Raw genomic sequence first — 12,560 nt, 5'->3', positions numbered from 1 at the left:
GCTAGCACTTGATTCACATACCAAATTAGGAAAAGAGCCACCTACAGAGTCCCCTATATACTTCTTCCTTATCATGCAATGGCAAAATAAAATAAATCTTGCCTAATCTCTAATGTCAGAGAGGGTTCAGTCCCAGGGCACTTCCTTCCTATCGCTTTGCAATGATGAAATGAGGAAGCCTATAGTGAGTTTGATTAAAAAGCAATCATGTTTCACTTTAAAAGGTAAGACACTGAACTCCAACTGCAGACAACATGTCACGTTTTTCTCCTTTAAACTATTTTAGCACAATGGAAGTTAGAAAAAGAACAAGACAAAAATAATCTAGACAGTTCTAAATGGCCCCCAATCTACATTTAAGCATGTTAGGGAACACTATTTAAACACATTTATAGCTAATACAGTTAACATTGTAGTCTGGGCCAAACTGTTAAAATAGTATTTTAACCTAGGCTAGAAAAAAAACTTTTTAGACACTGTTTGGCCTATCTCCACTGCACACTTCAAACCTCATTAAAAACCAGTTGGGAGAGCTTTCAAATAGAGTTTGTTAACCTGGTTAAAAGGCCAATAGATATACCACTTTGCTTCCCCCAGCACTTACCTGAAAACTAACTGAGCAACAAGAAAAGATGGGCAGGGCAAAGGAGGCAGAGAGCTCCTTCAATGACAAGAAGAAAGCGCAATAGAAGATTCCAGTATGGATACTAACAAAAAACAGAGTACAATGTCAGGACTATGCTTTGTGTTTCCGTTTTAACCTCCCCAGTACCATTTGGGGGAGAGAAGGCTAAAGGAGTGGGAGCTTTGTTTCCGAAATATTTTTTGGTGTATAACATACAAAGTATACTGCACAACTATGAGACTATGATGCCAAAACAAATCAGTCTATGGGAAAAAAAAATGTATTCATTTATCAAGCATCAAGGCAAGTTATGGTAGCTTGATAAGCGACCAGACACACATTTATATTCTTGTGTTTGCAAATTACCTTACATAACTTACCACAAGAGAAAAAAAAAAGGGAGGGGGGAGAACACTAGCCAGAAATAAGAGTTTAAAGGAGCTTATTTTTATAGACTCTCAAGAGATGAAATATGTAGGCGGATATAAAGGGCCTTTCATATTATGTACCATAACAGGGGTCGTTAGATTACTTAATTCAGGAAAGACCCAATTTATATCATAACATATCTATGACACAAGGCAACTACCCAGGATGACTAGATTTCAACAGAGACTTAAAAGGAAAAGCAAAGGCATGGGCAGAGATGCTACATGATAAATGAAGTCAGCCATCTCTGACTATTGTCTGCACAAGATCTAAGCTGTCAGAGGAAAAGCAGACATACCACAGACCACTCCCACTGCTAACTCAGGTTCTGAATCACATTTGGGTGTCTATTCACATGATGAAAATATTTACACAGAGCAAAAACTGTGTCTTAAAAGTAATAAAACAAAGCTCAGAGCAAGGATTAAGAGTTCAGATGGCCCAGGTCAATTACTAATGGGAATAGAATAAAGAAAGGTGTGCTGGATAGATTAGTATTACTTCCTCTATTACCTTCTAATTATTCAAGGCAACTAAAGAGAAGGCTTTGATGAACAGTCTATACTAACCTCCTGCTTTCTTGTGCATGGAGTTTTACCAATATTTGAAGAATTTGATATGATATGGGTAAACAGAGTTCAGTGTGCTTACAAAGTTTCTGCATAATTATTTTTGCCTCCCTCTCCCCCCAACATCTCCATCTTGTGCTAAATGGAATTGTATCTCTAATTTTCTTTCAATAATTGGATAAAAATAACTGTCCAGAGTTCATCTGTGTTTGGGGAAAACATTTAAAATTAACATATTTCAAAATGACATTTATATATCAGAGAGTTTTTTATCTGTTGCCTGGAAATCCTATTAACCTCCGTGCTAACAGACATGTGTAACTTCAGGTCAGCTATGCTGAGATGAGTTTATCACTGTTCTAACAGTATTTTTAATTTGTTATATCTTCAGCAAAAATTAGCAGGCTTTGTATGTGGGCTAGTAATTTTGGGGTAAATTTTGCAGGCTTTAAGTATGTACAGGATGAAAAAGAGGCACTGTGCACAGCTTTCCAAAGACAAGCCCCCTATAATTTAAAGGAATATTAAAACACAAGAGTAGGTTTCATTTTTAAAAAAATGCAAGTAGGCAGATAATACATCTGCTGCTTTTGTTGCCCCTACACTTTGCCTTCTTGGCTTCACTTGGTTTTCCCCTTTTCTTTCCTATAAGAAAATATGAACCATAATTCTTTAAGTTACCAATTGTTTCTTCTTTTTCCTCTATTCAACTATTTGACATCCCATTCTCTCTTTCCCTACTTCATTATCCAACACCTTCTCTATATATTCTCCCTCTTTTCCCTCTGCCTCAAAAATCTCTCTTTACTGTACTATTTTTAAAATGTGCACAATCTTTCTCCGCTGGTCTCTCCCCTATGGTTTGGAGACATTACTTGACAACAAGGAGGAATTAACCCTACATTACCACCTAACAGAAGATAAAAACAAAGGTGAAGGGCATTGCAGTGTGCAGAAAAAGTTAGTGTAAAACGTTACATTTAAGTAAAACAACATATTGTCTTGTAATTAATGTGTAATGCATCTGCACTAGAAAAACTGTCACTTGTAATTCTCAGCCTGTGCAGCTCCATCAGAGGTAGAAATGGAGTCTGTTTAGACAGAGGCATTTTTACCACTGTTTTTTGTCACTGCTGAGCCACGTCCACATCAAAACTTCCAACAATGGAGCTGAACCAGTGTGAAATTTAGGATTCTAATTTTGCCAGTGTAGACAAAACCTTAAAGATCAGCAGACTGTTTACATACTCAGCACTGGCACACACAAAAATTCACCAAGCCTTTCTTCACCCTGTTAATAGCAGTCCCTTTCATGTTCTCCACAAGTAGTTTCAAAGCCTGATCTACACAGGAAAAGTTACTGATCACTGATAATGAGTGTCATTCAGAAGTTCACACCACTTCAACTTCAGTGTAGACCACCACAAACAGAGAGTTTGGCATGGTTTAAGAAAGCCACATTTATAACTGTGCTGAAAACATCTTGTCCTAGACTAGACTATAAGAGGGTTAAAAAATGAATTAGATAAGTTCATGGAGGATAGATCCATCAATAGCTATCAGCTAGGATGGACAGGGATGATGTCCCTAGCCTCTGTTTGCCAGAAGCTGGGAATGGGTGACAGGGGATGCATAACTTGATGATTACCCATTCTGTTCATTCCCTCTGGCATTGGCCATTGTCGGAAGAAAGAATACAAGGTTAGACGGATCTTTGGTCGACCCAACAGGGCCATTCTTATGTCCTACGCTTGCAATCAGACAAGTACCAAACGAATGACACCAATTGTCAAGAAGAAATTTTTCCTATACCTAGGCCTATGTCGCTCCCACTTTCATCAACAGCATCACTGGCCTCACATGATGCTATGAAGCGCTAGCAGACTATTTTTGCAACAAACTTGCACACCTCACTCCTTAGACAAGAGACAGTCAATTATTTTTTGTCAAAGTCCAAATTTCTTGTTCAAGTTATAGTCAAGGTCCAAACTCCAGAGCATATTTTTATACCACAAGGACATTAATGATAATAAATAAGTAAAAAATTTCCTCATTCATTCAAAAGCATCTGGTAATCCAGATTTGACCCGTGGTCCACCTATTAACTTTCCCTGCCTTAGACCAATCTCAGATCTATGTTCTTACTATCACCAATCATATCATCCTAGTATCTGAGCCCTTTATAGGATGATGAATCTATCGTCAACATTCTTATGAGGTAGGGAAGTATTACTTCATTTCACAGACTGCGGCAGAGCAAGATTAAGTGACTCATACGAGGTCACATGAGGAGTTTGCAGCAGATCCAGGAAACGAACCCAGATCTGAGTCCCAGGCCTTAGCCCAGACAGGCTGAGCTGGGCTGTTGTCTGGCAAGGACAGTGAGGTGACTTCACATTTTTTTTCTTTTTGGATGCAGAAGTTGGTGGTCCAGGACAAATAGGCAAATGCAAAAAAGTACAGCAACACACAAGCAGCATTAGTTCATGGGAAGTATTCAAATGTAGGAGAAAAGAAAGTACTTGGGCATTATGACACAAAATATAGTAATTTATCCATGTTATCCACAAACACCTGTCCAACAGTTGACTAGGCAAAATAAAATTCACCTCATTTCTTCATCATCCAGGCCTAAAACATTACACATACTATGGCAGCTTTTCCCTTCTTTCATGCTAAAGTTATGGTATATGCTTTAGAAAATGAGACATGCAGAAGAAATTACACTGTGGTTACCAAAAATAAATTGTATAGAAATGTAATATACACACTTTCAAAATAGGAAAAAAATATCAGTAAGACTTAAAGCTCATTGTGACTTGTCAAAATTATTCAGCTCTCAAATATACAAAGGTATACATTTCACTTGTAAATCATGGGACATTACCTATATTTAAGACCAACTATTACAGACTCTGAACAAAGGCTTTGGCAATACTTTCTTTCAGAGGCACCAATGTATCTACATCTGGGAGTGCTGCCAATAGAACAGCTACTAAAACTTCAAAAAAGTTCACAACATGAATAGCCAGCTACTGGACAAAGTGTTTTAAGATAGGACTTACTGCACACCACCACACTAAATTATAGAGCCTAAAAAAAAGCTTGCAAACAAAGAACGGAACCTGAAACAGTTCTGAGACACTAAACTAGTTGAAGAGCTGGGAAAGGAACTTACCACTCCTCAAAACTCTACCCCTTAAAAAGTATAAATGAGAGACAAAAGCATGAAAAGGGGAATGACAGAGCAAGCAAAAGGGGAAAGGTGAAGACAGCTATTATTTAATATTATAAATTTAAAAAAAGCATCCCCTCTAACTTAAGAACAGTCAAGTTCTCTAGCAGAAATGAAAAAGTCAGATCATAGTCCAGTTTTTCTTGTCTTTACTTAGTTGTCACAAAGTTCAAGTTTAATGAACATCTTCACAGTGCAGACTGTGGTGTCAGAGGACCCATAAATCAAGGAAGGCAGACAAAGGATAATGTTTCTGTTGACAAACATTTTTAACAAATTTGCCATCAATAAGAGGAAACAGCTGCAAGCAGAGGCTTGCCAAATAAAGTTATGTGCATACAACAAAGCCCCTCCTTGGGCTTGTGCACTAATTCTTCACAGTTTAAAAAAATACTTGAGCTCATGTTAACAGAAATAAAAAGCTACATTTTCCCCAACATCAAGCCTGTTTCTTCTAATATTTGTGATGAAATTTTCCTCTCAGCCCAGAACAGATCAGAACTCTCCCCAATCAAGGTACTATACTTGCCAAAAGTTTTCCTTTTGGTCTTGATATTTACATATATGAGTACAATCAGACCCATAACAGTATGTTTAGAATACATTAACTAATTTTTTTAAAGTATATTCTTTACCAGTGTACAGACAAAAAAGCCATGTGCATTATGTAGATTCTTGGTCAAACTACTTACTCAAGTAACACTGCTAATGAAGAAAACAAGTAGCCATTCACCAACCATCCCCTTGAAACTCAGCCCTCTCAGATGCCTTCAAACTATTTCACTAGAGTATTACACTTGACATTTTTAAACACTGGTATAAATTCAAAAAGTTTGATAGAAATTCCACATTTATATGGCTACCAATTAAGTTTTAGAGACAAATCAACACAGCTTTTAATTCCCCATTCCTTAAAAATGTTGGACAAGACCAAGGGTTACTTTGCCAGTAGTCTACTTCACAACATTGTTCAAGTCCCCCTCTCACAATGTATCTCCACTTTACAACATTATCTTTACAGAGTTTCCCTCACTACACACTTATTTGTGCCTATGAAATCAAATGAAATAAAAAAGTCTGCTCCAAACTAAAAGTTTTCCCCATTTTGCTATGCATGCCAACTCCCTGTCCTGTACCTCTCCCTTAATTTCTAAAATGATGACAACCTGATTGTTACCTTAGCACTTTACCCACCGCCTGTAGAACCATTTTGCAGCTTAATCCAGTTTTGGGATTCTGGGAGAGTACGGGTCTGTCTCCAGAGAGGTTACAATGATCCCCAACCATGGTACAAAGAGAAAATGAGGATGGGAGGGAAAAGCTGAGGGGAATGGCCAGTACAGCCTCACCTCCACTCTTCAATCTCTCTCCCTGTAAAAACGAGTCCAACCACATTCACAGAGTGTACACAGCTTACTTCATCCAGTCCTCCCTCCCTCTTTTCCTGAGCCAATAAGCAAGCAGTAAGAGAAAGAGGGGAAAAAAAAAAAACTCAGCTAGAAAAGACAAACAGCTGCTCCTTAAAAAAAAAAAAAAAAAAAAAAAACCAAAAAAAAACCCCACATTCTGAGCTAGAGCCAAGTCTGAGGAGCCAGGGCCAATAAGGGAGCATCTGAATTGGCCTTTTCAAACCGGTGCCAGCTGTGCAGCAAGACAAGAGTAGTAGTGTGAGGGATAAGCAAGCCTCTTTCAGCCAAGCTCTTTGCAGTACTGTGCTGGGAGACATATTTCATTAACTAATCCCTGCAGAGGAAAGGAAGCAGCACGTTTACACCCAACTTCAAATTTTATCACTCTTATCCTCAGTGCAAAAGGCTAGATAGACAAAGATGCATTCGGGTACACAGCAAAACCCATTTCTAACAATATCAGCTTATGAAGTCTTCCACTATGCTCTGCAAGACACTGCACAATAATTTCATACCACAAGCAGAAAAACCCAGGCAGAGGGAGAAATTCTACATAAAGAGAAGAGAAATTGTTCCAAACACAATGGAACAAATCAATCTACAAAGTAAAACTTTTAGGGAAGGAGGGAGCTAAGATGGATGTGAAGGGGTTGGGGGCATCCTAAGAGTATGCACAGTGAAGACACAATTATGTAATAACCTAAGGCCCGATAGTGAAATCTCTAAAAGATACTTCCAGATAGAGTCAGGATGAAGTTCAAAATCAGCAGAAGTAACAGTCAATTTGCAAATTTATAGGCAGCAAATAGTAAACAAGACCAAGTGGGCATTATAGGATCATGGCTGTTCAAGACAGTGAGCAAGCATGCTATTGTTTGCAGCTTGTGCAGAGTCTAATGAAGTAACCCTGCTGAAAGCCCTCCTACAAGTGGGAATAATTAATCTTCATTATCAACAAGTAGCGTGTTGCTCTTTATGGCTTGTCTACACTGCAACTTTACAGTGGCGCAACTTTCTCTCTCAGGGGTGTGAAAAAAACACCCCCCTGAGTGCTGCAAGTTTCAGCGCTGTAACGTGGCACTGTAGACAGTGCATGAGCACTGGCAGCTACGCCCTTCGTGGAGGTGAGTTCTCCTAGCGCTGTGCTGTGACTACACAAGCCACTGATGTGTATCAGAAGACTATGGACATCTAATTCTACCAGTATTCTCCCCGTGGCTCAGTCAAAAAACCCAGGGAGAATACTGTTTTGCATTTATGTAGTACCTTCTATCCAGAGGATTTGTAATCAATTAACTTTAGCCTCAATATCCTCTTTAAGTAGAGGAATATGACAGTAGGAGGTACTTTTATCCTTGTGCTTCCAAGTGATCCAGCTGAGACAGAGGATAAGTGACTTCTCCAGTGTCACACAGGAAGTCTGTGGAAGGGCTGGAAAAAGAAAACAACTCTCTCCAACTTCTAGTCCTGTGCCTTAACCACAAGATCATCCTCTCTCTTGGAATAATCTGATACTGGCCAAACTCTCCCCCACCCCCTAAATAATGCAAACTTGTTATATTAAGTCAATCATACTACTAGAGTGAGGCAGAATATCCACAGAAGGAACACACAGTAGCAAGGGAAACCCACGCAACTTTATTCACCAACTAAAATTCACAAAGACATTTAGCCCTTTTAAATCAGCTGTAAAACAATAAGCATTTAAACATTTTTACAATTACACTAACAGACAAAATATTAAGGGAAAACCTTGTTGTTTCCAAGTTAAAGAAGATTTCATAGCTCAAACGAAAGTAAATATGAAACACTATGATAACACTGTTACGATTTTAACATGAAAGATGGCCTCTCCATGCCTCATTAGTAAGCTGAAAGATTCACACTATCAGATAGAAGGCCTCAACATCCTCACATAGAGGACTGGACTTAGGAACTTTTGTGACATCCTCTTGAGAAGGATGTCAAACAAGAAACTGAGACTTGAACAATTTGGAAACTCATGATCCTTTCCCCTTGACATATGCGATCAGTGATCCATTTGCAGATGGTTAACCTCTGTGCCACACTTCCACTTTCAATGCTTTCTTTTGTGAAACATTCTCCCCTCCCCCAGAACACTCTTCTTTTCCTCTATTTCTCCAACTATCAGTTCTCTATTTGGCAAGCTGCATCCCTTCTTTGGGCTGACTGTACTGTCCAGTTGTATGCTTACATAAAATCCAGTAACATCTTGTTGTTAAAGATGCTGTGTCTCATTTCTTATTTTAAATACCCCAAAATCATGCAACCGAAAGTAAAGGTTTTTAGAAAGCACAACTCAGCCACTTCGAGCAGGTATGTTTTATTATGTATGATGTCAAATTTAGTAACTTAAAACATATGTGCAACATGGCCATTTGGTGCCATGGAAAGTCATAACTTTGGATTTTAAGAATTTTAAAACAAGAGACTTTGACCATAAGTTCAATGAACAGATTTATCTGAAAACAGTCATATCCAAAAAGGAGTACTCAAATGCAGCATATTTATTTGAAGGTGTAATCATTGAAAATAATGATGTATGTTCATACTGATATTCACCTGAATTACAACCATGGTGTACATTAAAGGTCCAATGTCAGACTTCATACGCAAGTAATTATATTCTTCCCCTTTAAATTATCCTGAAAGTTCCTCCTGGATACGTAGTCTTCGTATACTATCTCAAAATTCTGCACAATTGTTTAGCAGCTGCTTAGTTCCACCTTGGACATACGTGCCTTTCAGTAGTAGAAGTGTTATCCCGTGTGGTAGGAAAGGGATATATAGGGACCAATGAGGCTTTTTTTGGAAGGTGCACTGAAATTAGAGAATAAAAAGTGTCAGATCCTCACAGTGGGCGTGTGAGAGGGGTAGGCCAGTTACAGACACCATGCTTTGTTATGGTAACAGAATCATAGACATCTGAGCGTAGATTGCTCCCAGTATACAAGATAAATTACTAAAGTTAATCTTCTAAGTGATGACATAGGGTAAGAAAAGGTACCAATCAAAGACAGTGGGAAAGGCAGAGCACCCCCTGACATCTATTCACAAAACACATGCATATACTGAGGACACACTTTCCATACTAACTCCAGCCACTGCCAGACCAAAGACAAAGAGCTTTATGATTGACATCATCTACACTCAGACCTCACCCTGATGGGAATGTTGACCCGTCAGGCCAAGGAGTGATATTTAATAATCTTATGAATAATGCTTTGTGTGTTTATAACCATTTTATAAGCAACTGTTGCTCACTTTGCTATTTATTTGCCTCTTTCAGGGTTCCATAAAAGCAGCATAAAGTAGGTACCACAGGGAAGTATAGTAGTATCAAGAGGCTTGGAAAAGAACAAGTCAAAACCACTCAGACAAGCGAATAACGTAAGAAACAAAAATAGAGGCCATTAAAGTGCAACTCAGCATTTATATGAAAAATGAGGGCTTGTAATGTCAGATTGTAAAGTTCTGTTTTAAATTAAATTGCAGTCTATTGTGTGTCCCTGCCTGCCATGTAATATTTCAATTCAGCTAGCTAATTGCCCCTTTTGTTTGACTTTAATATGCTTGTGCTATTACCTTGCCAAGTAACCTTTCTAATTACCTCAAAACGTGTCCCCAGTGCTCTGGGACCACTCAAGAATTTGCAGCAGGACGTTTACATCATTTAGTTTACCTCCAAGTCTTATTTACATTGGAAAATAATTTCAGTCTTCATTCTGCTATCATCCAAACAACAGCAGTAGGGGAAAAGCACTTAGTGTTTTGTCCAAATCCAAAGTCTCATAACTCCTGATAGAAACTGAGGGCTTGTCCACACAGAGCTGCAGTGTGTCCATTAACTGGTTTGTGTAGACCATGCTGGCATGCCCAAAAAGTTCCCTAGTGTATTTTAGCATAGTACTATTTTAAGGTGCACTCCAGAACTTTTTGTTGGTGCTAGCAGAGTCTACTTGGGCCAGTTAGTGTGCAACACATGGGGGTGCTTTAAAAATCATACCCTCATGGAACACATTGTCTCTTTGTGTAGAGAAGCTAGGGTTGCCACCTAGCCAGTTTTTGACTGGCCTGGCCAATTTTTCTGCTGTCTTGTCTGTTACCCATCAGAGATGTGGCATGTCAGTGTTTATTTTTGCTGCCCATGCAGCAGTCTTGGCTCCTGGGAGTGTCACAGCCTGGACAGCGCCACGGTCCTGTGCTGCATGCATGCAGCATCCCAGGCCCTTGCCTGCCGGGGCCACCACAACTCCTCTTGGTGCTGAGACTGAAGTGGGGGAAACAGACTCATCACTCAGGGACAGGAGTCACCAGCAACAGGGGTCAGATGGGGCCCACAGCTAGTGGCCCATTTTTCTGTGCCTCAGAGATGACAACTCTAACATAGGCCTTAAGAGTGAAGTCAATCCGGAGGCAGAAAAAGTTTAGTGATGGGGTGGGGATCATATAAGGAGGAAAGATGTCAGAAACGTATTCTCAACCCCAACCCAGAAACATCAGGATGGAAACATGCCCTCCTGACCACAAAGTGTGCTGAGATAAAAGCCCTGTAAATCAATTGATGCAAGAATTTCAGAAAATTAATCAAATTTGATAAATACTTTCAAAACGTTGACACGGTATCTAAACTGACCAGTATTTTACTATATTCATAAAGCTCTGGTGGCAAAGATTAAGAGTCAGTATTTGGAGCAGCAACCACTTTCTTTAGCTTCAGCTGTGGCTATGTTTTGCTCTGCAACAGGCAGAGAGAAGAGATTGGTACATATCTTCACTAAATCTGAAACACCAGAAACAAACATCTATCCTGTTGGGGGCAAGAGCAGCAAGTTGGAGCACAGAAATCAGAAGAAGTCTAATATGAACCTGCAAAAGTCTTCAAGATTTTGTTCAAATGCCAACAGGAATTCTTAAAGCGGTTGAATTGTGGACAAGACCCACAAAAAGCAGGATGGTCATTGAGAGTTCAGCTCAATAAAGTCAGACCGTACCAAAAAACAGGAAAGTGAGAGTTACTGCATGTACTAAGCGAAAATAAATCATGAGTAGGTTGATCAGAAAACTTCTAGCGAGTATGTAGGCCTGCACCCATACCACCTTGTGCTGAGATCACTTCAGATCTCTAGCTAAACGGAGTTAAGTCAGATCTGTATTTGAACGCGACACTACTAAAAAAGATGGAGGTGTTTGAGTAGAGATAATGGTTCAGCAGATGGCACTCTTGCCTGTATCAATATTGAAAAAAAGCTTAAGAGTTGTTAAGGACTGCTATGCTGTTGGAGGGCCAGTCTTCTGAATTAGGGTACGACTTCAATGCAAAATTAATGCAAGTTACCTACATTTTACAAATTCAAGTGAAAACCTTGCAATGGCCCAATGCCAAATCAGACAGCACAGCAGTGCCTGGTTGGAAGGCACAATTCACTTTAAACAAGAAAAAAAAACTTTATGTTTCTCTACATTCTCTCCCCCTTTCGAGAAAAGATATCCACATTCTCTCTCTCTCAATAAGAAAAAAAAATCCACAAACAAGATTTAGTTTCTACTAAAAAGTACAGATACACTGATGATCTGGTACATGTATCTTCTGAAAGCACCAGCACATGACTGCAACATACATACTAAGAAGTGAAGTCAGAGGAAGCAATCTTATTGAAAAAACTTATCTCCTTCAGTGCAGCATGGGGAAGTTGCTCCTGGCAGACAGTAAGAAATGGGGTGCTCAGTTTATGTCATTCCTAACCATTGTTCTTCTGTTGTTTTTTTTTCCTGGAGATCATAACAGATGGGAGTTTCATCTCAGACTTAACTATTCCTTTTATTTTCTTGCCCTAATTCTGAAGCTCAAATGGGCTGCTCTCCAAGGAAGGATTAGTGCAATAATGTATTTTAATATTGAAGAGCTAAAGTGAAAGACTCCTGTTGTTCTCCTTCCATCCCACAAACACCCAAGACCCCTAGCTTCATATAAAAAGGCTGAGCTTCTAAAACTTGGCTAAGAAATTCTCCCCAGGGTCATTTAACATTCTGAACTACTTTCTACACATATACATAACCTCCCTGTAAGGTGTACAACACAACTACTGTTTTCAGTTTTACGTCAATATGGCATAGCAATCAAAGCCAAACTGCAAATGGTCATGGAACTCTAGGCTGAGGGATACAAGGTGTAATCAGCACAGAGAGGGAGGGTCCCAGAGTCAACAGTTCTCATTGGACAAGACTATCCATGCTTTGGGTGGGAAAGGAGTGGAAGGAAATAAGTGGAG

At 39.2% G+C, this 12,560-nt stretch overlaps 1 protein-coding gene across 11 annotated transcripts in view; it reads right to left on the bottom strand.

The window, feature by feature from the left end:
• MOB2 (MOB kinase activator 2) overlaps nucleotides 1–12,560 on the bottom strand; it is a 165,676-nt gene that overhangs the window by 38,228 nt on the left and 114,888 nt on the right. Inside the window, exon 1 of one of the 11 annotated variants that reach the window (XM_030560600.1) lies at nucleotides 6,036–6,195. The exons of 9 other annotated variants lie outside the window; for them this stretch is intronic. In XM_030560600.1, coding sequence (XP_030416460.1) covers nucleotides 6,036–6,145 — 110 coding nt within the window. In that variant the 5' untranslated portion in view covers nucleotides 6,146–6,195. Of the gene's footprint in view, nucleotides 1–6,035; nucleotides 6,196–12,560 lie in introns of those variants that run through there. One more of the 11 variants, XM_030560603.1, reaches the window with a different exon arrangement.

This window comes from Gopherus evgoodei, chromosome 4 (assembly GCF_007399415.2).
Source record: "Gopherus evgoodei ecotype Sinaloan lineage chromosome 4, rGopEvg1_v1.p, whole genome shotgun sequence".
NCBI lineage: Eukaryota > Metazoa > Chordata > Testudines > Testudinidae > Gopherus > Gopherus evgoodei.
This window is presented reverse-complemented; position numbering and strand designations above follow the sequence as displayed.